We start from the raw sequence: 27,469 nt of genomic DNA, 5'->3' as shown, positions 1-27,469 counted from the left end.
CTATCCCCAATGGTTATTACTGTCGCAAGGTTACTTATACCACTCACTAGGGGTTACCAATGCCTGCCTGAAAAAAATCCCCCTCTCGCACGCACCTCGTAGACGTTGCGCAGGAACCGCTGCAGCTGGCGGGACTCGGCCAGGCGGCGGCGCTTGAGCTGGGCGTGCTCGCGCAGCCGCTGCCGGCGGGCGCAGATGGCGTCGCACTGGGCCTGGATGGCGGCGCTGTCGTAGTGGCCGCCCTCCACCAGGGAGCGCGCAAACTCCGCCATGTGGCTGATGCGCTCCCCCTGTGTCTCCATGGTCTGCTCGAAGTGCGCGTGCTTCTTGGTCAGAGCCTCCACGCTCGCCATCGAGTCCTGGACGACAACAGGGGTGGGAGAAAACGGGAATCAGGTGTAAAGATTCGTTGGTAGATATTGCCGCAAACCATGCATCGTATATATTTGTGTTTTGCTTTTACTGCCCGGCTGCGCCGGTCTGTGTTGTCTCTGCGCCAAGGGAAGCGCGTGTTCCATTCTTTCTTTCTGTGCCGCATGTGCTATCTGTTCTGATAGGGAGAGCATTCCGATATAACGTGAGCAGCCCAGAATAATCTTCTTGGATCTACAATGTTCTAGATGTGAATCGACGGTTCGAGAACCATGTGCGCCAAAAGATAAAAAGCCTGCAGAGCAGACGCTGGGGTATTCGACTCGCCGTAGCTCGCATGCGTACGTCACTTTGTTGACTGCGGCTTCACCGCCTCTGTATTCTTTGAGTTGTTAGGAGAGCACAAGTTCGCTTCAATAAACGTGTTTTCCTCGAAGACAACCGCGCCGTCTTTGGCCACGTGACAATATTGAAGAACGCATAAGAACATCGTCCCTATCCCTCATGAACTTGAGGCTCAACTTGATGAGCACACGTTGCCCTGGCTTTTAAAGGTCCAAGACGCAGTGCTCCTCGCATGTCCCACATACAACATGCCAGCCGTTCTTTGCCCTTTAGTCGTAGCGGTCACGTTTGCTCGCTTCAGCAGCAGCATTGGCTGCCTGTCACTGCTTTTGTTGCCTACCAGTGTTGGCAGCTCACCACCATCATTCTTATTTCCTGCCCTGTACTGACTGCGCCCTCAATTCTACAGCGCGCACAAGAGGCCAGTCACAAGACCCGTAAAGACAGCACATGATGGGTGCTGAGGCATGTGGTGTGCCACTGCCACCGCACACTCTTTCATTCTCTGTTCTGTCACTCCAAGGATGGATTGAAGGTGAAAACTTTTGCCGACATGCCCCATCTACTGCTTCCGCATTAAAAAGGGACCGCGGTTGCCACCAACCCCTGCGTGCCACTGTGCCCATACTCGCTCTGGAGGGAAGCAGACAAGGAGAAAGGAGAGCAGAAAGGAGTACTGCTTGGATAACAGTACTGACAGTTGCTGGAAACAAACAAACCCCAAGTTTTCCCTGCCCAGTGAGGCTCGATGCCAAGCCTTCCCAAGCTAGCACTAGCAAAGAATAGAAGGAGGTAATGAGTGACACGAAGGGGGTGCAACACCGGTGGCACAGGAGGAGCAGCCTCCTCCTCCTCCTCAGCAATGAGGCTCACCCCGAGGTCCTCGTTGTTGAGCACGGCCTCCTTGCTGGAGAGCCAGGCCTCGGCCTGCTTGGCCTGCTCCCGGAACACTTGCAGGTCCTTGCACTGGCGCAGAAGGGCTGCCCGCTCCTCCCAGGCCTGGCGCAGCGAGCGCCGAAGCTGCTCCAGACGCGCCAGCTCCGCCTGCACCACGTCCGAGGCCGGGTGCTGCTCCCGCAGCAGGGCGCTGCCGAACGCGTGCAGCCCCTCGAAGGCCTCCTGCCTCCCTTCCATCTCGGCCTGGAGGGGAGAGAGGAGAGAGAGAGAGAGGGATCATCGGTGCTGCCGAGGGAAGGCATTCGAAGACAACCGGCGTGCACTCACGAATACGTTACACACTTTCTGGCCAAGGGTGTGCATGTGTGCTCACTGCTGAGATAGAACGACGCCGGTTGGCTTCGGGGAAAAAAGAGCAGTTTGTTGTGGAAGCCGCCTAACCGAAGTGGTCATTATCGTCATTACAATGTAAGTGTCCACTACAGGACAAAGGCCGTTCCCATCTTGACAGGCCCTAGTCCGGTCTCCGCAATCAAATAGTCTTACTTCACCTTTCCACCAAGTTAACAGTTTTATCCTGCTTACAGCCCATCTACCTCTCGTTAGCCATCCTCGCACTACTAAAACACTACCGGCAACCTCACTGTGCACGTGTAAAGCAGCGGCGGTCAGCAATGTTGTGAGTACAGGTGCACGCTTAGAGTAACCGTGCCAGACTCTTTCAGCCACAGTGGCTGAGGCGCCCAGACAGACAGGCAGCAGCGCCCACCTTGCACTCCTGGTGCAGTTCCAGCAGGCTCTCGGCCTCCTGCATGTTGGAGCCCAGGCCGCCAGAGTTCATCCGCTCGATCAGCTCGCTCACCCAGGCCTCCTGCAACGGCACGGCATCATCACCACCACAATCATCATCATCATCATCATCGAGTTCTTAGTGGAATGGAGGCCTCTTCCAGTGACCTCCAACCCCTCCTGTCCTATGCCGTCCAAGTCCATACCAAGATAAAAACCGTTATATGTTCCGCCCCTTTTTAAAAAACCAAAGGGTTCCCCCATGAAGTGTATAGACTTGTATTAGTGGTCATATTATAACCTACCAAGCAGCACCTCCATGCCCGTGACATAGCCTTAAACCACACTGTACCAGAACACAGTAAGATAATCTAATAAGACATGAAGAAACACTCTGCAATACCTCTTCCTGTGCTGCAAGTTATGGAGTGGTCATGATGAATGATTGCAGCTCCCTTTCTGACCCCATCATGATGTGATTTTACTGTAGTACTTCCATCTCCAAAGCCTAATCTCCAGGGGTACAACAGCGAGGAGTGATAGGCGGGAGGAACAACTTACCAAGCCCTTCAGCTCCGTGAGAAACTTGTGCAGTTGGTATGCACCAGCCAGGGTTTGCTTCCTGGAATTTAAAGGAGAAGATTGACCCTGAGATGCAAAGTTTTGCACTTTTACAACGGTGAACCTCAACTCACCGTGACAGCACTGTCACACACAACTCCACCATGCACAAGGCAAATTCACAAAGCAATAGTGCCAGCGAAGGATAGAGCAGACAAGCACCTTATTTTGTTACTAGCAGTGCAAAAGAGCAGGCTACCTTGTCTGGTCACCAGAGCAAGAACAACTGCCACATTTGTAATAATTACCCCTCAAGCGTGCCTGGACAGACATGATAGCAATTGCAAATTTGGTTCGCTAGTATTTAGCACCTTTCTTTTTGCCATCCCAATGCTGGTGGGCTACAGCACAATAAAGCAGGGCATAAATTAACTGACATCCACATCAACTCATCATTTTAACTCCTTCCTCGACATCAAAAGGGCCACAATCAAACTCTCCTGCCACTCCGAGAAGAGTTTTCAATCGAGTACTGTCGCAACAATATCCCGCGGGGAGGTGTCAATGACAGGAGGCGCCTCTACTGTCCCCACCTGTTGTTGCAGAGGCCCATGAGCCGCTTCCAGTTCTCCTGCACCTCGACCACCTTGGATCGGATCGGGGAGGCCAGCTCGCCGTGCTTCTTCATCAGCCGCTCGCAGTCCATCTCGTGGTCCTGCAGGCAATCCAACGGAGAATTGCCACAGACCAGTGGTTGTTCTCAACTACAAGCATCCTCTCTGGGCTTGCGAAAGAGACAGGGGAGAACCCGTGATAAGGTACGCTGACTTGCATCGTAGTGTCTAACAATCTGCTCTGAAGTTGCCCTACTCAACACCCACCTTCTGTATGTCTGGCTTTTCTGCATGGCCCCAATGTTGTGCCAAAAAGCCGACTTTACACTGAGCTCTATGTGGAGATGAACACACATGCCATGCGGTAAAGTCACTTTTTGAGCTGTTGGCGAGGTTTTGGCATAATGGAGAGAAAAGTGGGAGACAGTTTTGTGGAACCCCTGAAGTGCCCTTGCAGACCCCTTGAGATTTGCTGAACCTTATTTGAGAACCACTGCAGTATAACCAAGTCACCCGGCCAATGGAAAATACCAACAAGAGTGGAATTTCGATGAGAGGATAGGGCTTCACAATTGTACCCACTTAATTAGGACAGAGTCACAGAAAACCTTGAATAAAGCAGCAGGTCAAAAGAGCTCTAGATGAAAAAAGAAGGCACGCAAGTCTGAATTTGCGACAGAAATTATTGTGATGCAATAGGATCATCACACAGAAAACAAGTGTTATTTAAAAAACACAGGACGAGGCGTGGCCGGGACAAGCGCTAAACTTTCAACAAAAAGTTTATTGCAGAACCAGCGCTTATAAACACGTCTGGCTAGCATGAAGAGAGGAGGAAGGAAAGGGAAACATCAAAACAAGAAAAACAGTGACGTACCGCCTACAACAAGAAATCCAATTCAAGTTTCGATAAGGCTACAGACAGCCTGCTAACTCATTGATCCCCAGACCAAGCTGTCTCTGCCGCTTTCACAATTTCTCTTGTCAGATCCGTCCACACCTTGTCCAGTGTTTTTTAAATAGCGCTTGTTTTCTGTGTGACTATGAACCAACACGCCCGAACCTTTTCCTTTCTGCAATAGGATCATAGTCAAGAACTTCCATAATTTTTGCAAGAATTTGCTTATAACAGGGGTTCCCCTCCATTTTAGAAAGATCAAGAAACAGTATTAAAAAGCTTCCCACTAGCAACTGTTGTGAATTAAAGTGCAGTACTTCTCAAAACAATGCAGTTAAATTTTGGCAAGGTCCTAATCTTTCACTTTAACAAGTACAGTATCAGCATATTAACTTTTATCAGCCACCAATATCAGCAACAACTCTATACCATCATCACATGCAGATGTGGCATAGAAACAACAGGTACTGCAATCTGCAGGTTAGACCTCACAGCACCACACAACACCACTATCTTACAACCAGTAAAGCTTACACTAAAAGACTTCAAAAGAAAGGTACAAGACCAAATGATTTCATGCTACTTCTGGCATCACAAGCTAGCCAAAGACTTGCAGCAGAAGTACGTAAAAGCTTCATGCATCCACAAACTATCTTGTGCTTTTTTTGCCAGTGATAAAAAGCATCGCTAACTAAACAGAGTGCACTCTTGAGTTAAATGGCTTAGAAACATGCAGGGAGTTTTAAAACAGAAGAGCTTTCATCAGCCCCCAAATAAAGCTGGCCAAGAAACAAGCCTCGAACCTTGAGTTTGGCGTCGATGGTGGTCATCTCTCGTTCGACCGCATCCTGCCTCCTCTGAAGAGACTCGACGGCCCGGAGACTCTTGCTCTCCTCCTTGGTCGACATCACAATAGCCTGGAACACACAGGGCGACAACATTCCTCGCAAAAACTGCTTCTAAAGGGGCCCAAGTTCCACATGCAGTCAACGTTCTGGAGATGGCAACGGGGCCAACCTTTTCGTTGATGCGGTCGACGGTGTCGTCTACGTCGCGCTTGAAGGCATGCACTTCGAGGGCGGCAGCCAGTTTGGCGCGGTAGGCCTCCAGGGCTCCCTGCAGGGCTTTCCACCTGCCGAAACAAGGACATCACGCATTGGAGGCGCCACAGACGGTGTGAAAAAAACGTTGCTGGCAAAACAAGCACATCCCGCACTGCACTTGTCACAAACAATAAGAAAAAAACGTTGCCGGCCCAAACAGGTGACAACCACTTGCAGCGAACGCCGGAATGAATTACAGTCAAAACTCATTACAGTCAAACCCGACTACAGTTAAACCTCGTTATAACGAAATTGAAGGGGCGCCGCGATTTGCTCGTTATAGCCAATATTTTGTTATAGCCGTAGCCGACATTTACTGCAAATATTATGCATTGTAGTTACCTAAAACAAAAAGCGGGCGAAATAGCATCTTGCTGCACGGCGATAGTCAGTAAATAAACACATTCCGGAGGTAAAAAGGAAAAGTCACGAACCTACTTTATTGCAGTTTAAAACTCGTATTTCAAACAGACTTGGCTACGAAGAAGTCCGTAAATGGACATTGATGCACCTTCCTGATGCGAGCGATTGCTCCCTTAGCTGCGGCCGCTACGTTCACGCCATCTTCGCCGCCCTCGTGCGTGCCGAAGTAGCGACGCAGCACGTCCACCGCATCAGCCTCCGACGCCGTCCTTAGCGCTTCTTTTCAAGCCATGTGCAACAGCGCTGACGATGGACTCTCGGTTGCTCACGATGCACGATGGTGGACAGCGTACTCGTCCACAAGTCAAAGTCTCTTTGCCACCTTGACGGGGTGCACCTTCCTTCGCGCCCTATGCGACGGCTTTTATCATAGCCGTTTTCTGTTCAAGCGTGATAGTCTTTCGCTTTCGCTTCCCGCCTGTCGCACTCGCGGTGTTGTAACGGTTGTAATCACGCCGGCAGTACGATAAAAGATATGCCAAAACCCACGCACACACAACTACGCAGCGACGCCGGCGATACGAAAACAGGAGGGGGGGGGGGGGGGGGGGAGGAGGAAGGCGACGCAACCGCGCGCGCCGTGTGCATTGGGGTTCTTCTCGGGCTCACCACGGATAGTCCGTCGATCTAGAGTTCACTCTAGTCGAACTGCTTCTCGGGGAGCCCGCGGTGAGTCCAACACTGTTAATCGAAGGGCCCCATTGTCTGCATGCCGTGCGCAGCGAGAGGAGGGTGGGGGCTTCGCGGGCGCAGCGTCCGCATGGCGCGCCAGCCAGCTTCGCGCGCGTGGCGGGAGTTTTGAACTGCTAATACAGTTGCTGCGTCACGCACTGTCTCAAATCCGCGTTGCGCACTGTTGTAAAATTAGCTCAAAATTTGATTTCTCAACGAAATTTGTTCGTTATATCCCGTAACGGGGAAATTTTACCTCGTTAAAACGAGGTTTTAAATACATTGCTTTCTATGGGGACTTTCAAGGGGAATTACGATTTGCTCGTTATATCCATTATTTCGTTATAGCCCGTCTCGTTATAACGAGGTTTAACTGTATATCGAACCCGTTCACATCGAATTATCCTGTATATCGCACTATTTCTGGTTACGGTGTATTTGCGCTGAGAATACATAGCAAAAATTATGCCTTTATTGAACAAAAATGCCACTGACTCCTGATATACCGAACACCAAATGCCGCAGAAGTGTCCCCCCAAGTTGGTTATCCCTCACAGCAGCACACCCCTAAAAGTGGTTTAGCCCGGCCAGTCACGGGCAGCGGCAGCGGACGGCTCTTTCACCCTTTCCCCTCGCTATTTCTGTGACTGCGTCGCCACGCCGTGTGGGGTGAGCCGTCAACACCCGCCATGCAAAAAATGATCTTGGCCCTCCCTACCATGCTTTTTTTTTTTCGTTCGTTGTGTTTGCATCATTCGCTCTTCGTGGGCTTGCTTCTGAAGTGTAGCTGTGGTAGCCAGTGCTAGAGTCACTAAATAAAGGCTTATTTCACGACTCTAGCTAGCATGAACCGACCAACTTTGCCTTTCGCCGTGAAGCCGGCAACCATAAATCATATCGAATGCGGTGAGAAGTTGGACGTCCTCGCAGTGCACGAGATTCCCAAGAGCACCCTCGGCACGATTGGCAGGGAGCTTAGACTAGCCTTCTCTAAGTAGGTTCTGGGCAGATGTTACTGAAGAAACCGACCGAAATTTCTTCTAATCTGCCTCGGGTGAGTGCCAGTGATGACTTGGAAAATCCTGAGGAGTGCAACAAAGCCACTGCCAGTGTTGCTGAAGTGTGCAGCGAGCTGTTGGAATTTCCCGACGCTGTTGCCGGATCAACGGCCAGTGAGACTGTGTGTGTGGGTGATGGTGTCGCGACAATGGGAGGGTTTGTAAGACTCCATTGCCGACATCGTACCAAGCGCAAGCGAAGGTGGGTGCAACCAAAAAAGCAGTGACGATCCTTTGCTCACAACCTCCAAGGTGATTGGTGCACTCGCACTAGTCTGGTGCTTCTTCGCGAGTGTGAAAGGTTGAGGCCTCAGCTACTCAGGCTCTTTAGACAGTGCATACTGTCTCAGGCAGTGAGGTTGTTGAAGCAGAAGATACAGGACTATGTTATGCGGAAGTAAGGCAGTTTCAACAATTAAATGTTTTTATAAACGGTATGTGCTCTTATGATGTCCAACGTTTTAGCATGCTTATATAGAATTATCCCTAAATTGAACCGATAAGTGTTTTTTTGCGTTTCATATAACCAGGTATGACTGCATAATGAAGTTCGAAGTGGAGTGCGAATTACATTGTTATAATCACCCCTCATGGCACTTACCACTGATATTGCAACTATTTTTATATTTGCTGGTTCGTTGCAGTATATCTACTGGTTTATAGCCTTATAGCCATTGAATTTTAAGTTCTGGTATAAAATATTGTTGCGCTTACAACCTGCACTAATAATTGACAAATCTTAGGATCAAAGTTGGGGAATGAATAATACTGCAATTTTGCCTCTGGGGGTATGGGCTATACACACTGAAATATGGCACCTGGGTTGGATTGTAACTGGGATCAGAGAAGCATAGCTTGAGAAGGGGAAGCTAAAATGAAGGGGCTACAGCAACTGCGTTCCCAGGTAAAATTCACACCTTCTGGTAAGTGGAATAGGCTTAAGCATTCTCATTCAAACTTGCCTGCTCCAAAGAAAACAGCCCTACTTTTCCTCTTTTTCTTTATGCTCCAAGGAAAGCAAGGCTTCTTGTCCAGCTTAGCCTAACGTGTGCTTGCAAGCTAGCTTCCCTTACTTGCGGTTGAGTTTCTCCCGGCGCTGCTGCATTGCGCGCGTGTTGGGTCGGCCCTCCTGAATGAGCTTGTCAGCCAGCGCATTGATGTTCTTGATGCGGCCGTCGTCCACCCTCATGTCCTGCACACAAACAGATATTTGCGGACAATTTGGCCAGGCAGAGCATTCACACTGCAAGCGCACACCACACCACAGGTAAAAAAGAAGATCATAAGCTGTAGCACTGCACGCTAGCCGACAGACATGCAGAAAAATACTGAAAGGGGTCTTGATCACATTTTCAGAAAGGGGAGGCTTTCATGCCAAACTGGCATGGCATGACTAGGCTCCCCAACAGCCTACTGAACTTTCCTTGGAAGGGCTTTCTTTGGATCCAGTTCTCAACATGGATTTGTCTCTTTGGATTTGCCCCACAAATGGAGGTAAGCACCTTCAACTGCCTTGCCCGTCTACTTTCTCTCAAAAGAACCTTCCAAGACTTCCACTAAATAATTCTCAGTGTCATTAAGGTACAGTGTTTCTTTAGGCACCATGTGTGTGTAGTCTTTGTACTGCTTGAATCTAAAATGCGGTCCCACATTTCTACACAAGCAGTTTTTTTCTAAACCCCAAAATATGACTGCCTGCAAGCCTCATCAACGGCGCTCCTCTCCCTTGGCTGATTTTAGACTTGCTTTTCAGAACACCCCAACAAGAGTTTCCTTCCAAGCCACCGTGAGGTTCCATGTACAACTCGTGCTTTCTGCGCCAATCCAAGACAATTGAATGATTACAGTTTGTAAGTGCACACAACAAAACGCGTCAAATATCCATGACCGCTCTCCATTCACAAAAGCACGAGCACTGAAGCTGCGAACATGGCGGCAAGCAAATGCTGCATTCAAGACACCAACACCACAGACAATCTGCGCATGTTGTGTCCACTCGCCCGATCCGTGGGTGCCGCATTTACTCACCGAGTCGACATCGTCCAGCTTCCTCTGCAGTGCCTGGCAGTGTTCGTAGTCCTCTCCAGTGTCCCCAGCCTGAACCATCAGCTCCTGCAATGAGAGGCGCACGTGGTTGTAGAACAGATCAAAGAAGGTAACGTGGCAAGTCAATGCATTTGTGTCAATGCACATCGACAGCTTTTCCCAATACAAAGCACACACAGCTCCAAGGAATGAATGCACTCCGTGAAAGCCCTCGAAGTCTGCATCTTCCCAAATGACAAACAGCATGATCAAAGAGAACACGTTGTGTGGCATCACTCCAGGCATGCATAGATGTCCACAGGACTGGCAAGGTAAAGAGCATGTTACTATAGACAATTTGTCCTCACCAGGCTGTTGGAGTCCAATACAGCACAAAGGCCTCCCATAAACATCTTCAGCCACTTCTTTTGTGAGTTTTTTTAATCCATTCTTTGCCCACAAATTCCTCTCCCTCATCCATTCTTCCTCCATTTCAATCGCCGTGCCTTGGTGACCATTCCGTTAAACTGGTGGTTCACTTGTTGTCCCTCATCCGCACTACATGGCCTGCCCGATCCAATCCTTCCGCATAATCACCCAAGTTTGCCCCGTAATCCCCGCACACGCAGTGGCCGCACCTTGTCCCGTATCCAGGCCTCGACCTTGTCCACCTGGCTCTCGAAGTCCAGCATGTCCTGGGCCTCCTCGAGGCCGCGGCCCCTGCGGTGCAGGGCCTCCAGCAGCTCCTGCCACAGCTGCAGCAGCCGCGACAGCTGCTCCCGCACCTCGCCCGACGCCGGGTGCTGCCGGCTCAGCAGCAGCTCCCCTTTCTAGAAGCGGGAGATGGACGTGGGGAACGTGCACGCTTAATTAATGATGCTGCCATCACATCCATTCCGTTTCGTGGCACTCATACAGAGCACCATGGATGCACTTCCAACTCATACTTACGAACCATGTATGCCCATATAAACTGCACGTGCATATGACAATATAGACCATATAGAACCACATAAACTGTGTAAAATTATATATACGTGAATATAGACTGCATACAGCCTTACAAACAGTATATAACTATATAAACAGCACAAGCTCTCCATATCAAGAAGCTATGGCTCCTGGTCAATGTTACGCATTCCCTCTTCCTGTCTATGGCCTCACTAAGGTTGAAGAAGAGTGGGTCTCTATTACAAAGCCCGTTCCACCTTCCCCAGCAGAGAGAGCAGAATGAAAGATGATGTGTCAAGCACTACCCATTCAACACTGTCCAAAGACTACCCCATCGTGCCCCACCTGTTTGATGGCAGCGATGTTCCCTTCGTGGGCGGCCAGCTCAGCTTGGAAGGCCTGGTGCTTCTGCAGCTGCTTCACCTGGAGGCAGAGAAAGAGGCATTGCGTTAGGCACCCACCAAAATGCAACAGACGAGTCAAATAGTTAGAACAAGAGCTCAGTCAGCAAGGACAACGACATCCCACTAATCACCCGAGACAAGTTACTCTTTCAAATGGGTGGGGCCCACTAAAAATTCATAGCTTCAACCTGAGATTGAGAACAACCAGCTAATTAATTTCAATTCCTTTAAAGAACAGCTAAGAGCTTTGGGAATGATGTCTATTGTAGGCCCACAAATTAGCAACTTCAGCTGACCAAACCAGCCACGTCTACAGGCGGCTTGTCAAACGTTTCTGTAGGAAGCATCTCACGACTTTAACAGCCAAGATTTCACAGCAGCAGCAAATGATGATCACGGAATGTGATTGATTACACTGACACACTGACAAACTCGAAGCTCTCAACAGCTAGAACTTGGAAAAAAGGTAGCGCAACACATTAGTGAAAATGAAAAGGACACCCTCTCAATGCGCCGCCAGCGTTTGTGTCGATCCGATAATGACATCACAGCGAAAACAGTAGGCAGTCTTTAGAATTAGGCATGGTTTCCAAAGAGTTGATTCATACCATAACGCAAAGTCTAAAGGCAAGAATTCCCACCAGTTTTGCATAAATAATGCATAACTGCCGAAAGCCCTCATCTTTCCTCTTATTTGATACCCACGCAGCAGTGCACAGGATTTTTTCATTCCCAAAGTGAAACCCCACAAGTGCAGTCAGCATGAAATCTAAACAGGGAATGGGGCCCCCCGTGAAAGTGAATTGTCACTCCATTTGGTGGCATCCATCGCACTCATACAGGTAGCGAGGTTTCTCCTGACACACTATAATGGGAGACAGATATCCACATTGAGGTAGAAGCAAAGGGGAGGGCCTTGCCTTGTCCTCGAGGGAGACGGGTGTGTCTGCAGTGAGGGAGGCCTCTTGAGCCTCGAGTTGCTTCCTTCGGGAGTCCACCCAGGCCTCCGCTTCGGCCGCGTCTCGCCGGAACTGGGCTAGCAGGAGACCCTCGGCCAGCTTCTGGCGCTTGGCTGCGCTCAGCTGCTTCACCTGGGCACGCCTGCGACGCCACGTGGGGAAAGCACACGCAGCAGTGAAAAACTCGGCAACATTTCACGTTTTTTGAACAAAGCTTTTTTCTCACAAAAGAGGTGCGAAAAAAAGTACGAGACAGATCCACACGGATTGTACTGTGGGTTGTTTAAGTGTCAACTGGCGTCATTACGGATTTAAACTGATCGACGGTAATCTAGTCACTTGAGTGATCTGATTAACCGCTGTACCAGGCCTTCGCCAATCCCCCCTGGAACTGACCTGGCTGCCACTTCCTGCATCCTCTTGCGAATGGTGCCGCTGTCAAAGTGGTTCTGCTGGACCAGCTTGGCTCCGCACTGCTCCAGGGTTTGGAGCTAGAACAGCATAGGTGGAGGCAAGTGGAAATGAGCTCGAAAAAAAAAGGGGGGGGGGGCTTGGCAGCCAATGCTTGCGGGAAGGACAGCTAGTACACACTAATTAATTCCCAGCAAACAGCCCACAGATGAAACAGAGCACTGACTAGGAACTAAGAAGGCTTGTTCAAGAGGAGCTCCGTGCAATTGAAAAAAATAACAAAGAAAAGGTAGGTGAGAACAAAAAAATGTAAAATAGAATGAAAACTGTTAGGCACTTGAATCTAGACTTTTAAACTCCTGATCTATGAAATATACTCACAATAATTCAGGCTTCCCATAAATGGGAAACCAACCCTTTCCCATACTTCAAGCGCACTGAAGTATGGTTACTGAAAGTGTGTATGCATTGGTGAATGCGTCTTTAGTAACAAACACAGTACACTTGGAGTCTGCAGTATACGTGGCAGGGCATTTAAAGCCACTGAATCCAAACAACGCAGAGGTTCGCAGGCACGACATCGCTACTTAGATGCGTTGTGTGCAAGTGAAATCGTTCCCAAAAGCACACCCCTTCACCCACCAAAATTAAGGCAACAGACAGACAATCTTCGCTCTACCGTGTTCAAGATGTAACAAACAGAGATGGTAGGTAAAACCCCAGCCCTGGCCAATACAGGCCCCCTACAAGAGGGGGCAGACAGAGGACAGAGCGGGGTGGCTGCTCACCTTCTCGTCCTGGGTGGCCATGAGCTTCTCGAACGCCTCGTGCTTCTTGACGTTGGCGTCCACTTCCTCCACGGTGGTGCCCACCTCGGTGCCCGACAAGTACACCTGCACGGTTTCAAGGGCAAATGTGACCCGTTTGAAGTGCGATGGCCGGAGACAAAACTAGCTACAGCACTAACACAAAAAAGGTGTACTTTCCCGACGGCTTTTAAACTTCGCAGAGCAGCAACACGAGGTCACGTGTTTGGCATTTTGCTTCGAAACTGCACTTTGAGGTACGTGATATACTTCCCCATATTTTTTGGCACAGTATATACGCACACAATGTGCGATTGCGCACACATCATGGTCGTGAAAAAAGGCACCCCGACCGACCTCTTGCTGGGCGCTGAGTGTGTCCAGCTGCTTGGCGTCCCTGAGGAAGAAGTGCAGGTCCAGCAGTTGGTCCAGGTAGACCTTCTTGTGCTGCCAGGCAAGGTGCAAGTCGTCCCTGGCTTGAAGCAGCTGCGACAGCTTCTCCTGGATCTGCACAGAAGGGGTGCGGACCCTCAAGTTGGAGGAGGTCCCCTCCCTTTTCCTCCTCATCATCCTCCTCTTTTAGAAACTGAAGTTTAAACTGACGCGGGTTATAAATTCCAAAAATCAGCAGGAGGCCACGCACACGTGCACAAAGGATACCCACATAGCAGAGGGTCTGCAATCCCACCAATACTTAGACTAAAAAAAATCGGATAAAGTGTGAAACCACAAGCAGATTGCACCCAGTTCGTGATGGTGTTTCTAACATTTCTTCCAGGTAACATTTCTCCAGATGACATTTCCTCCAGAATCCTCTTTTGCTCCTTGCCAAGAGCAAAAGACAAAGACAGAACCCGCAAACAATCGAGACAATTTAGAGTAAATGTTTGCTGCCAAGCGCAGCTCAAAAAACCCAGCAGGCATGAGACAAGCATGCCTGCTTACCTCTGGCGTGGCGTAGTGCTCCTGCTCCATCATCATCTTGCCAAACTTGAGCACGTCGGAGAAGCTCTCCTCGCGGGCCTCGATCTCGGCCATCACCTGGTCGTGCTCAGACTTGAGGGTCTGGGCCCCCGTGGCGCTGCGCACCACCTCCTGGGCGCCCAGTTCCGAGCACAGGCCCCGCGCCCAAGTTTCCAGGTCACGCACCTTTGAAGCAGGGAAGAGAGGTAGGACCACGAGACATTTTGGGCAAAATTCAGAGCATTTCAAGCTTGGGCTTCAATGTGCCGAAGTAACCCACCCACTGGCTTAATGGCTAAGGCGTTATGCTGCTGTACCCAAGGCCATGGGTTTGATTCTAGTTGCGGTGGCTGTTTTTCAGATGGAGGGGAAAAGCAAAAATGCCATAAGCATCCCCAGATAATCAAAGTCAACCCAAAGCCCCCCACTACGACGCGCCTCATAGTCTACAGTGTAGCTCCACCACGTTAAGCTCCATGAACTAATCTAATCAATGTGCTCAAGTCGATCAGCGTGGTCTTGTAGAGGGCTGGGAGATTACTTCAAACAGCCCAATGTTCCCTTAGCGAGCTTCATGCGTGACACACATCAGCGTTTTCTCTTATTACGCAAAGCAGACAGACAGTGAAGAAGGAATAAGAACAAAAGCACGCGAGGCTTTCACGCGCTTTTCTTACGACAACGTGCCAACTTCCCGAAGCATGTACCACAGCAATGCTTCATTTCTCAGGCAGACATCCCACCACACTATTCCAATCAGACACAGTGCTACTGGATGAGCAAGTTGGCGTAGACGACAACCGAAGCCAGCCGGCGGGCAGAGAGCGAGGAGGTGCCCCTCACCATGGAGAGGAACTTCTGCAGCTGCAGGGACTCCTTGAGCTGGTCCTTGCGCTGGGCCACCCGCTCCTGCAGGGCGGCCCACTGGTCCACCACCAGCTGCTGCTGCTCCGCTATGTGCTCCGCGTTGCCCCCCGGGTAGGCCGCCTGCAGTCGCACGCTGTCGTCCACCAGCACCTGTCAGGGGCAAAGCAGGAAAGACGCTCACTCGCAGAACAGTGGCACAGTGACAACACTGCACTAACTTATTCCGAGGCAAGAATGGAATTAGTTTCGACAACTAGACGACAGGTAAAGCTATTCGAGCAGCCGCTTCATCCACCACCACTGTATCACAACGCCCGTTGCGCCCTTTGTGCAGTAGTGATACTGCACATCAAACCAGTACGGTTTGTCACAGTGCTAATTTCTGAACTGTCGAATAACATGTTCAGCAGAACCTAAATGTTACTCCAACCATGGATACATCGAATGAGAAGCTTCTTAGACTTTCGAGCAAAGATTCTACGCACCAAATAACCCAGCAAAGCACAACTGTTGGTGTCTCTGCACACCACGTGTCCCCAAGGTTGGCCTTCTCAGTTGGAAACAAAGAGCTGTGCCAGAAAGCCACAGCCTCGAGATGGCCTTCCTGAGCTAATGCACCAGACTGCATAAGTGAACAGGCAGCAACATTTAGGATCCACTTCCGGTACCTCCAGGTGGTCCTTTCAATCCTTTTCACCTCGGGGGCCCGCAACATTGTGTTGAAAAATAAGAGGGCGATTCATTCCACGCAGGCTTTGACTTCTTCCGACCTCTTTAGAGAAACCCACTGTGCCAGTGCCGCAGCTTGTACACATTCACGGAATGTGACTGCCCAGTGCCTCCTCCCTCCCTCGGCCCCCACCTGCAGCTGCGCCTCGAGGGCGACCAGGTCGTTCTCGAAGCCCTCCTGTCGGCGGACGAGGCCCTGGGTGGCCTGCAGGTCCTTGCCCAGCTCCTCGGGGATGGCCGTGTACTTCTCCTGGATGCGGCTCAGGGCGTCCGCCACGTCCCGGTTGAAGCGGTGGATCTCCCCGGCCGCCTGCAGCCGCTGCTCACGTGCCTGCATGGCCTCGCTCAGGGCCTGCATCAGGTCCCTGCAACAGGAGGAGGGGGAGGAGGAGAGGAGGAGGTGGAGGAGGCCGCTCTTTCACGGGGGGAGGCCGGTGGGGGGAGCATCTGATGCGGAGTATTGATCTATCGTACATCACGCGTCATTCAAGATGTAATACACGCAACGGCACCCAATGGCACCGTTGCGGACATACAGAGCTCCAAAAATTGCCATTTTTTCACCCTTTTGCGCCGATATTTTGTCACCACGGCTATCGAAAGTATTTTTTATGCCACTTTGCGACCGTTTTCGGCAGAAAAACTTTGCAAACGCACCGAATAGAAGACACAGAATCTGAACGTGTGGCTTTTAAAAAAAAACGATGCTTTGGTAATTTTTCAAAAATTGAAAGCCGCGTCCCCCTCAAGTTACAGGAACTAGAGGTGTTCTGGTAAAAGAGGTTTCACTTTTGCAACACAGTGAACCAGCAGACGAGCACAGCACTCATAAAGACTTGAATTCTACGGCCAAATATTGCTCCCGAAAAGAAGTTACTGCTGGGAACAAGCAACAAGTGGAGGGGCTTACGCCAGGTGGTCGAGGCATTTCTCGATCTCTCCAGACCGTGCCACGTCGGCCGAGATCAGGTGCCGTCCAAGGGCGACACACTGGCCAAGCCGGTCCTTGTTGGTGTCCACGACAAGCTTGAGGTCTTCGAACTTGGCTTGCAGGAGCTGAATCGCAAATTGAAGGGCACACATTTAAAAAAGAATGCCCAGAACTGAATGGCAAGAACCGGACGTGCCTCGAAATTTCTTTCCACAAAATTCTGATCCCTGTAAGGCTCGATGTGACTCCACATAGCTCTTCTATAGCATTATACCTCCTACGCGACTCTATATGTCTCTTCTCAGGCAGCCACTACAAAAGCTTTTCTTGAACTGCACGACAGCGAGGACAGTTATTTTGATTCTGGTCTTTGTGCGAACGAAGAATAAGCTTAAGCTTTTCCTAATTATAATATGTGAAGAATGCATCACTAATGAAGTGCTCATTTGCCTGTATGTATGGACACACCAGTGACATGACTATTCTATGCAGAAAGGACTTCTATTCATAACAGTGAGCTTTTCAGAAGGCATGTACAAATACTGAAGTTTCAAAATAGAAGTATAGTGCCTGCGAAAATAAATCAATTAGAATTTAAAAGTCTGGCAGCTTTCTCAACCCTTGGCGCTGGCTTGGGAGCCTAATCTGCCAGACCTAATGAGTCTAACTGACTTGCATTAAACTGCCCTCGCAAAAACTACTTTAGAACGAGTTCACTAAAGCAGCGCCATCATCTTGCAACAATTTTTTTTCCTCGACTGCTGCTTCAAAACTTCTCTTTACTTTGCAGCTCACTCCATTTAGTTCGGAAAACATGTGCCACAGCTTGTCAGCAACAGTACCATACCTACGCTTCAATTATGAAATAGTTGCAAACAGCCATTTACAGCCCTTACAGCCAATACAGGAGCCAATAAATGAGGAATTACAGTAGCTAATACAGGAGCCAATACAAAAGCCATTACAGGAGCCATTACACAGAAGGAGAACGTACCAAGAGGTGCTCGTAGTCCTTGCCAAAGTCCTCGGAGAGCGCAGCCTGGGTCTGCTCGTTGATCCAGTCCTTGAGGTCGTCGCTCTCACGGAAGAACTCGTGCGTGTGCTTGGCCTCCATCAGCTTCTGACGCCGCACTGTCGACAGCTTCTGCAGGTTCTTTATCTCCTGGTTCACCGTTTGCTGCAATGGTGAAAGTATATCAGGTCAAACAACAGAAATACCGCTACAGCATCGACAGCATTTTCATTTACGATTTCACATTATTTGTTGAAAGATACTCTTAATAGTGCGTAGTTTTGAGGAATAAAAGCAGTTGTTTAACGACTATTGGAGGTGTTTTATATTTTCCCAAGTAACCATGGCGCATAAGATGTGTTGGGTTATTCAAAATGCCTAATCATGCAAGTGTAGTCTTGAAGTACTCCAAAAAACAGTCTCACACTAGTAGAAATGATGGGAGTGATCTATCTGCAACTCATTTGTACGCAGTCAGAGTAAGATGCACAGTCAGAGCAACTAATAACTATAGAAGTCACATAAAAGTTACTCTTGCACTGTAGAAGTCAGAACCACCTCACACATTTTCGCATATGTTTCAGTGCAATTACAAAAGCTTGCGCTCAAAATGAATGTGTTTTTTTTTATTTTACAACAAAACTAACATTTCAGGTAAAAGCACCTAGGTTTTTGTGCAAGAACAATACAGCTAGAACATACCGTATTTACTCGCGTAATGCTCGCACCCCTAATGTGAGCTGCCAAAACTTGTATTTTTTGTTTGCTCGCGTAAACCTCACACCCCCGAAACAGCAACAGCGAAAGTCGTCCGCTTGCGAAACTTGCGTAATGCACGCGCTCACCACCATTCTGTTCCCTTTCAGCAGAGAGCGCGGTATATCCAGGCGCGCATGACACCCTAGCGCCATTGCTCAAACGTCACTCACACTTTCGTTTGGTCGGTTTCGCATGTGCGTTACCAGGCGGCGTTCGCGCAGCGTCCAGTTGTCCCTTCATTGGAGGAGCAGCAGTTGAGAGCTCGCTTTATGCCATGTTGAAAAGTTTTTCCTCGTTTTGTTCTGTGGTGGGCTCGTGCCACTTCGCCATGGGGTGGTATTGAATACGCTATAGAGCACGGCGACCGCCCTGCGAGCAGGCCTTTGGACGTCAACGAGTTCAGCGTGTGCTACTGCAGACGACAGCATGAGGAACTGAAGGTGACCAACAAGAAGCGCAAAGTTTAAGGAGCTGTGCACTGAGTTGGCTGTCATTGCAGGCAGCTTAACCCCCATGCTCCAGCCTTTCAACGTGTCTTTGAACAAGCCGTTCAAAGATAGCGTTTGGAGGCTGTATGGAGAGTGGATGGCAGAAGGCCAGCCAACTCTGATGCCGGCCGGCAAGACAAGGAGACCGTCGGAGGAGCTTCTTTGCAGCTGGATATTGGAATCGTGGTGAATGACCGCCGTAGACGTCGTCGTCAAGAACTTCAAAAAGACGGGCATATCAAATGCTCTGGATGCGACTGAAGACCACCTGGTATGGGATGAAGGCGAAGCCTCTGAAGCTGGCGTGGAATCCGGAGGTGACGAGGAGGCAACGACCAGTGATGTTAGCAGCCCTGACTCGGACTAGGACTGTTCCCACCTAGGTCTCCCACTACCAAACGTGGGATGGTAAAGTTGGGCAGTGGCCGGTAGCAATGAATAAAGTTTCGTGCAACGTGCCTATGTCCACCTTGTACTTTTATCACGGAGGTAAGTCCTGCTCGGAAATGTCTTGGTTATGTAAAATACGTATTCAAATCTTATTTAGGCTCATTTTTACCACTTGAAACCTTATCTCTCCGCGTAAGTTTGCCCCCCCGAACTTCAAACTGATTTTTTCTGAAGAAGGAGTGCGAGGATTACGCGAGTAAATACGGTATATGGAACCTGACCATGAAACTTTGAATGTCATATCGTGCAAAGAGGATAATTGGTAGCAAAGCAGAGTGTGTCTTACACCGATTGTCATCACATGAGTTCACATAACATGCAGAAAATGTTAACCTACTCCTGCTTTTGTGTTGTTTTACTTTGTCAATTTAAACCTACTGAACCAGTGAAGACAAGTAAGCACTCCTCAAAAACACAACAAATGAAAAAAAAAAAATAATGAAGCCAGCTTGCAAGCAGGCATGAAATAAGACACCTAACAACACTGGTGTGAGTCAAACAAGGAACTCACCATCTGGTTGGCAATTATCTTGGAGTCGGGGTGCCCCTGGTCAATCATGGTCTGCCCCTGGTGGGTCATCTCCACCACGAGACCCGTGTACGTGTCAATCTCTAGCTCCAGGGCCTGTGAAGCACGATAAACAAGTTTACCTAAGGCCTTGACGTTAAATTAAAGTGAAAAAAGTGTTTAATGGCTTCACGGCGCACTACAGAGAACTCAGAAGTTCAGAAACAAGGAGAGGGGCAATCCAAAAAGAACACTCTTTCATTCATTAGCAGCACCTGGTAAATAGTAATCAAGTTTGTTTACAACCAAGTTTGGGTAAGAAATAATCCGTAAAATAGTTGTAAGCAAACAAAATGAAGTGTAAGGAAATTGCCTTAACGTTGAAGAGGCACGGACAAGGAACAAACCTTCTGCTTGGTGAGGAGCTTGACGGCGGCGTCCTCATCGCGGCCAAAGTCTGTGCTTGTCAGGACAGCCTTCTTCTCGTTCATCCATGCTTCAATCTCGTTAACTTCCGAGTAGAACTGTTGGGCAGCAGAAAAAACACCATGCAATTAGGAGAGGCTGTACTCAAGTGCAAAAAACAATTTAATACACGATAGTTATTTGTTCATTCATAAGGAGCTCTCCTTGCATCTTTTTAAAAAGCTTTGTCACTCGTGAAAGCTTTAAATGATGGGGAAAGAAATGCCTTTTACATCCTAAAAGCAGCAAACTGTCGTAAACAAAACTGCCCACTGAACCTAGTAAAAAGAAGTTTCAGACATTGTCTGCTTAATGTTTTGAATTAGCCACAAACCAGCCGACAGAGCTAAACAAAGTTTGAGTAAGAAATTGTTGAGGCAATCTGAGCTTGACAAGGTGTACATTCAACAGTTTGGTTCAAATACTGTGTTGGTGAATTGCGTATTGTTAAATAGCCAAATGTTTGTATGGCACCACCACCTGACAAGCGTGAAAACTGCTAGCCCACTTGCCTTAGTAATAGAACTCTGCTGTGAAACCCATAAAGGCTTAGCAAAATGACAACATTTGGCCAATATTAAGCAGACGAGGGCTTGCTAACCAGGGATGAACCAAGGGGCTGGGCAAAATGGTATTTTCCACATTTTATTTGCTCCATGTGACTATGAAACAGTCAGCTGAGTGTTTTCCGATTCTGACAGAGGTTATTTAAGCACCTAAACTACACACGAGGTCTAGGAGGCACACCATAGTGGGCCGTTCACGGGCAAAACTTAGACCAACCTTAGTTCTTTGACGTGTGCTAAAATGACCTTGTACACATAGACGTCAATTAGAAAGATAGCACCATGTTTTTGATAGCACCACGTATGGCACTTGGTTCATCCCGAACCCACCATCTCATGCCCACTCAGAAGGATTAGGAGCACAAACCTCAAGGGATGACAAAGTTCCACTCCGTGGAGCAGACACAAAGCCCGGTCATTTTACTCCATTTTGAAGCCCTGTCTCTAACCCAAAAAATGGGTTGGGAAAATGTGCACTGCCCAGTGGGATTTGCAGGAGTGGGTTGCGTAATGACACCGTAGACAACACCAGAAGGATTTCCCACAGGCTACCCATGGCACATGAGACAGGGCAGAAGAGGCACCCACCGTCTGTGCCCGGAGCTGCAGCTCGAGCTTCTTGCGGCGCTTGGCGCACTCGGAGAGCAGCAGGTTCCAGCAGGCGACCAGCTCGTGGCACTTGTCCTTGACCGAGGCTGAGGCAAAGTGGCGCTGCTGCACCAGGGCCTCGCCCGTCGCCAGCGTCTTGTCCACAATGGCCTGGTGGCCCTGCACCTCCCGCTCCAGTTTCTGCGAGCACGAGAACGAGAACGAGAACGAGGTCAGAGGAGTGCTGATTCTAACAGCTGAGCTCTATAGCCTGTCACGACTCAACACTCGGCAACTCAACCGATCATTTCTTTATTCCCAACGCACCCGCCCTAACCTCCCTCGCATTCCACCCCTTCCTCTCTTCCCTAAGCTACAATGATGATGATTGCACCGTCCCATAGCACCCTCTATCAGTGCCCTCTCAAAACCCACGTGGAGGACTGCTCATTCCAGGGTTGTTACTCCGACCAGGAGTGACTGGAGGATGCCGTGCCATATCGGAGGACGCTGCTCCTACGTTTCGCCCACAATTGGAGACAATAGTTTCTCAGTGTTTAACTCTCAGTTCATTCTGTGTTCTAGGGAGTTGAGAGGGGAGAGGCACTTGCGCTTTGAGCAAAATGAGCACAGGTAGGGGGTGAGCTCCCAAAATTTCAGACCAGAACAGATGTCAAATTTGTAGTTGTTCCTATAGCCCTTTACAGCAAGTAAAATAAGCTCTTAAGTTCACTGCAGGCTGGAAACGAATGATTGGTACAGATAAAATGATGTGCCTACTTTACAAACACACAACGCCAGGCGGCAACAGTTCTCCGATAGGGCAGAAGTGCCACCGCAGCACATTTTTCTGCCCGCATATTTGTGTTGGTATGTAAAGTTAGCTTGAAGACAAATGTGTGAAGCTTCCCCATAGCTGCCACCTTGTACAGGATCACACCTTCGATGAGCAGGGGGGAGAGAGAGCCTCGCCCTCCATTTTTGCCCGTTTCTAAGCAGCGCAGAAATCAGCCCCTGGCCATCCCAAAAAAGTCATAACGAGGTCTAAACGGTTCACTCTCAGCGTTAAAACCAGAACTTGCATTTGCCCCTCGCGTTCCCTTCAAAGGCAATCTACGCCATGCATCATCACCTGGTGCTTCTTGGAGAGGTTCTGGGCGTCGATGAGGTTCTGCCCCAGGTCCAGCGAGGAGGCCGCTGACAGGTGCTCGGTGATCCACTGCTTCTCGGTGTCCACGTCAAAGTTGAACTGGTGCAGCTTCAGCGACTCCTCCAGCTGCGCCCTCCGCTCTTCTGCCGGCTCACGGAGCTGGCCGAACCTGGAGCCACATGAGACGGACAAAATGATGACAGAGTCGCTAGTTCAAAGCAGTTCCTGCATCCGCAAATGATGAAGAGTCCGCCTATAACTAAAAGTGATTTGCTTGGCCTTTTACAAACATTTTTGGCTATCTTGAGGACATTTAGACAAACTGTTTTCACTCTACTCTCCTATCAGTGCGCAGTTCCAGCTTTGTGTCGAGGTACCAACTGGCCTATTCAGCACAGCACATTCAATGCTGCCATTATAGCTTGCATCTTGCGCGCAGAAACAATGCCTAAAACAGAAGCTGTGTACTGGCAATGCATTTCACGCACAAGGCCTGTCTGTCAGGTCAGCCCAGATTCAATCAACTGAAGTGCTGCTACGGTAACGAGTGTGCCATGGAAATAAGCCAGTTATGCAGCTTTTACAAAGGTTTATACGAGCAGCGCCAGCAAAATAAAAACAACGCTGCCTATTGCTTGAGTAATGCTTGATGTCGGGCTAGTTACAAGAACATTGTTCGTACGATTGCGGAAAGACAAACTGTAAACAACGCGTGCGCAGTCTTTACGTAGTCCGCACGTTCTTTCTAGTCTGTCTGTGTGTTATAGCCGGTGCAAAATTACAAAAATAATTATAAACTGCCTGGTCCATTGCTCCTCCTTGCCTGCATTTCACAGCAGCATAGCCAAGTGCACAGCCGATGTGTTCCAACTCATAAATTGTCTCTTGTGACGCCTTGGCAAGGCCCTCAACTGCAGAAAACACACCCTGCAATGCACTCTGCCCAAGAGAAGCCACTGCACACACGAACACAACTGTGGCCTGACCTGTCGCTGATGATGCGGGTGGCCTTGAGGATGTTGGGGGCGTCAAAGTGGCCCTTGTCAGCCATTTCCTTGCCAAATTGGACCAAGTCCAGCACCTTTGCCTCCCAGGTGGTCAGTTCGGCTTCCAGTGTCTGCATCGGAACGACAGGGGCTGCACGTCAGCACTTTCCCCAGTAATCCCCACAGGAACTGCCATCGTTGATTTTTAGAATAAAGATTTTATTTCATTTCACTTGATTTGAACAAAAGAACTGCCTCACAGCATAACACCCAAGAGACGAGAGGGGCACTGGTGCTAGCACCAACCAGCATCAAAGTAAACACAACTCCAAAACTACAGGCATTCAAACAATGGGGCTCTTGGATTTACAGAGACACGCTCACGGCGGTAGTCTGAAGATTTCTCCCTCCATAGAAATGTATGTGACAAACGAATGTCAGATTGCTTCCATCGCTTCCAGAAAAAGTTGCGAAAAACTGCATCAAAAGTGCATCGAAACCATCGCTAAAAGTGCGTCCAATCAGTCGTGAAACCTTTAAAAACTGAAATCGAAAACAAAGAATGAACCCATGCGATGACTTTCCAAATACTAACTAGACACATCTATAAACGGTCTAGATGTATACCGGTACGTGGTTTATGAGATAAAGGTACATTATTGTACCCCTTCTGCATGATCACTGCGTGTGTTGTCTTATCTAGAACCGTTCCTTTTTCATGATTTTGAAGTAACTGTTTTGACACAATGGAAGCCTGGTTTCACTCACGAGCCATGTGTCCAGAAATCTTATCAGAGCTTTTTCGGTCAACCAACCCCACTAAAAAAGCGTTCACTTTAAAAATTAATACTGGGTACTCGGTGGTGTCGAGTGCGGGACCGACAGTCGAACACAGCCAGCCCCGGCAGTGAACGAACGCCCGCACCGTCATCGTCCCCCCCGGTGGGGCAGAGGAGCGCACCTGGTGCCTCTTGAGCAGCTCCTTGACGCTGCGCAGGTCGTGTCCCAGGTCGCGGGAGGCCAGGGCGGCCTCGAGCTCGTCCAGCTTGACGCGGGCGTCCTCGAGGGCCCGGTTGTGCGCCCGCTGGGCGGCCGCCTGGCGCAGGCACTGGCCCCGCTCATTGGTCTGCCGGCACAGCTCGCGCCACTGGGCCTCCAGGCGGTCCAGCACGGCCGACACATCCGCCGACGCGTAGTGGCCGCCCGCTATCAGGCTCCGGCCGCTCTGCACCCGAATCCGATCAGGGGGTTCGTTGTGAAAGCTCAAACAACGTTGAAAAGCAGAGGAGAGCAGTTATTATATCTTGGAGTCAACAAACATCGTTCGTTAATTTGTGCCAAAAACTGTTTCCCTTTTTAATTATTTTGCCTCTTTTCTTGCCCCTAATCAAAAACAAGTTCCATGTTTAGATACAAACAAAGGTTCACTTAAGCTCGAGAAAGATGGAACGTAAACCACGACACCTAAATTGCGACTTTCTTTTCTTCAGACAATCAGCGAGACGAAACCAAGGCGCTTGATTGCCTGCCCATTGCCGAGATGCAGAGTGAGGGAACTACAAAACAGCCAGAGGAGGAGAAGCACGCACCGAGTTGATCTCGTGGAGCCGGGCCTCGTTGGCCTTGAGCTCGGCCTCAAAGGCCTCGTGCTTCTGGAGCTTGCGCTCCAGGTTGGTCAGGTCACGGTACGAGTCGTCCGCCGCCATCTTGAGCTTGTCCTGGATCCAGCTGGACATCTGGCGCCATCATCATCATAGGAGGAGAAGGAGGGAGAGAACGATGAGTGGCGAACACTCCCACACAGTTCGAGAGTTTGTACACTAGCAGCAACTTGTACCACGTACTCCTCAGAAAGGCCACAACTGTCAAGATGAAAGCCGATTCCCCAGATTTCTCCCATTTTCGGTGGCGCGATGCAGCACGACCACACTTTTTGCAAGTTTTTGCCCCAACGTAAAACAGCTTCTTTGGTGAGCACCACAAACACTTGCAACTCTAATTTTTCTCTATTTTCCATTCGGTTCATCCGAAATTAACGCCAAATTTGCATTAGAGTGACAAAATAGAGCAATGTTGCAACTGGACTATTTGTTTGGCAGAAGAAATGCCCCTGCCAGCTTTGCTTCCATACAAGAACAGCAGCAACAAATGCATTTTGCGCTTTTTCCCCCTTGCAATGCACTGTTTAGCATTCGCAGAGAGCACAAGTATTGCCACATGTTACAAGTTGGAGAAACACAGCCCCTGTCCATCTCACCTCGGCGGACTCTGCCTTGAACTCGTGGTAGACCCTGGACTCCTCGAGGAGCTCCTTGCGCTTGTAGGCCTTGTCCTTGACTGCCCGACGATTGGCGACAACTTGGTCGCGCCTCTTGTCGATCCTGGAGGGAAACAGAGGAGCTGTGCTTATGAAGGGCACGATGCAGCCCACACCCAGCAGCAAAGTACTGCGACAACTGCTCACAAGGTGTTAGCAATTAAGCAGGCCATACAAAAAGTAAATGTGCCAGGGGTGTTGTTCAAAAAAAAATATCTCTCGCTTACTCTACAAAGAAGTTTCTATTCGCAGTAGTGACCAGCAATACACCTCATCAAAAACCACTGTATTCATTTTTACTACTAACACAAAATGCTTTCTTGTGCCATACACAAACTTCTGCAATTTTTAGCTGTTGCTGGGGGTTCAGAGGTCAAAGTAATTTCTGCTTCAGTGCAATGTGCGCAGCTAATAAGCAAACCTTTTTCTTCGTTTGGACTTCACCCTTTTTGTTGTTCTACGTGCGGGCTTACGCTCAACACTGGGCTTTACCACACTGCATTGTGGGAAGAGGTAACTGTCACTGATCATTCAAAGCCAGCAATGAGATGGAATACACTACACTACGCGGCCTAACGTTTTGCTACTCCCAACTCGCACTCACCGGCATTTCAAGTACCCAACCTCAAACAAAGCACTAAATAAGGCATCAAAAATAACCAATTGCCCGAGTTACATTCAGCCCCCTAGTTTGTGAAACTCTGTCCCCTTGCCTTGCGTGCCACATGGTACCAAACCCATCACCAAGAACACTAAAAAGAAAACTTGTGAGGTGGCGTGGCGCAGATGACGGAAGCAGGGAGTGCTGAGAGAGGGCGCTATGTGATGGCACCATCATCATCATCGGGACTGGGAGAAGTGAGGAAGGAGTAAAGTGTGAGGGGTTAGGGCTGAGTGTGGGAATAAAGGAAGTGTGGGAATAAAGGAGACGGGTCAGTGTGGTTGTTCAAAGCGGTGTGTGTGTGATTTAGGCTTAGTGCGTGACAAACTGAGCATCCTGCCTCCACTCTACCACCAATCATAAGAAGCAGTTCTATCCCCCACCACAGCACACACAAATCGCGCGTGCAAAGTCTGAATGCAAGCTGGATCACACAGCGTGCATCCAGTGTGCATCAAGCACAGCGTGCATCAAGCACACACACAGCCGAGGTCCCACCCCACTCACTCCTTGCTCTTGCAGTGTCCTGCTGCTATCAGCTTGTCCGCCATGCCGCTGAAGGTAGCCACCCGCTGGTCCTGAACCAGCAGGGTGTTGATGAGGTTCTCGTGCCGCTTGGACAGTGCTTCCACGTCGTCCAAGGTTGTCTGCAAAGATTTAAGGCATTAGTCTCAGGGGGCTGCACTTTCCCACACCTCTTCCATCGATATTTCTAATGAATCCCTTCAAGGTCACGCAAAA

The 27,469-nt window shown here is 49.4% G+C and overlaps 1 protein-coding gene across 1 annotated transcript in view; it reads right to left on the bottom strand.

The window, feature by feature from the left end:
- Kst (spectrin beta chain, non-erythrocytic 5 kst) overlaps window positions 1–27,469 on the bottom strand; it is a 189,259-nt gene that overhangs the window by 28,450 nt on the left and 133,340 nt on the right. The window contains exons 30-58 of the mRNA XM_077680340.1: window positions 27,236–27,375; window positions 26,008–26,131; window positions 25,340–25,486; window positions 24,712–24,975; window positions 23,751–23,881; window positions 22,747–22,933; window positions 21,615–21,815; window positions 20,403–20,519; window positions 19,999–20,112; window positions 17,773–17,955; window positions 16,758–16,903; window positions 15,981–16,212; window positions 15,095–15,268; window positions 14,234–14,437; window positions 13,646–13,795; window positions 13,271–13,375; window positions 12,468–12,562; window positions 12,033–12,213; window positions 11,054–11,131; window positions 10,396–10,587; window positions 9,761–9,844; window positions 8,806–8,924; window positions 5,494–5,608; window positions 5,280–5,393; window positions 3,558–3,679; window positions 2,965–3,025; window positions 2,384–2,485; window positions 1,591–1,857; window positions 96–359 (exon numbers count right to left, since the gene is read on the bottom strand). Coding sequence (XP_077536466.1) covers window positions 96–359; window positions 1,591–1,857; window positions 2,384–2,485; window positions 2,965–3,025; window positions 3,558–3,679; window positions 5,280–5,393; window positions 5,494–5,608; window positions 8,806–8,924; window positions 9,761–9,844; window positions 10,396–10,587; window positions 11,054–11,131; window positions 12,033–12,213; window positions 12,468–12,562; window positions 13,271–13,375; window positions 13,646–13,795; window positions 14,234–14,437; window positions 15,095–15,268; window positions 15,981–16,212; window positions 16,758–16,903; window positions 17,773–17,955; window positions 19,999–20,112; window positions 20,403–20,519; window positions 21,615–21,815; window positions 22,747–22,933; window positions 23,751–23,881; window positions 24,712–24,975; window positions 25,340–25,486; window positions 26,008–26,131; window positions 27,236–27,375 — 4,413 coding nt within the window. The remainder of the gene's footprint in view (window positions 1–95; window positions 360–1,590; window positions 1,858–2,383; window positions 2,486–2,964; window positions 3,026–3,557; window positions 3,680–5,279; window positions 5,394–5,493; window positions 5,609–8,805; window positions 8,925–9,760; window positions 9,845–10,395; window positions 10,588–11,053; window positions 11,132–12,032; window positions 12,214–12,467; window positions 12,563–13,270; window positions 13,376–13,645; window positions 13,796–14,233; window positions 14,438–15,094; window positions 15,269–15,980; window positions 16,213–16,757; window positions 16,904–17,772; window positions 17,956–19,998; window positions 20,113–20,402; window positions 20,520–21,614; window positions 21,816–22,746; window positions 22,934–23,750; window positions 23,882–24,711; window positions 24,976–25,339; window positions 25,487–26,007; window positions 26,132–27,235; window positions 27,376–27,469) is intronic.

This window comes from Haemaphysalis longicornis, unplaced genomic scaffold (assembly GCF_048455015.1).
Source record: "Haemaphysalis longicornis isolate Haplotype H1 unplaced genomic scaffold, Haemaphysalis longicornis Haplotype H1 scaffold_8, whole genome shotgun sequence".
NCBI classification, from domain to species: domain Eukaryota; kingdom Metazoa; phylum Arthropoda; class Arachnida; order Ixodida; family Ixodidae; genus Haemaphysalis; species Haemaphysalis longicornis.
The sequence above is the reverse complement of the archived record's forward strand: the minus strand, read 5'-3'. Positions and strand labels throughout refer to the sequence as shown.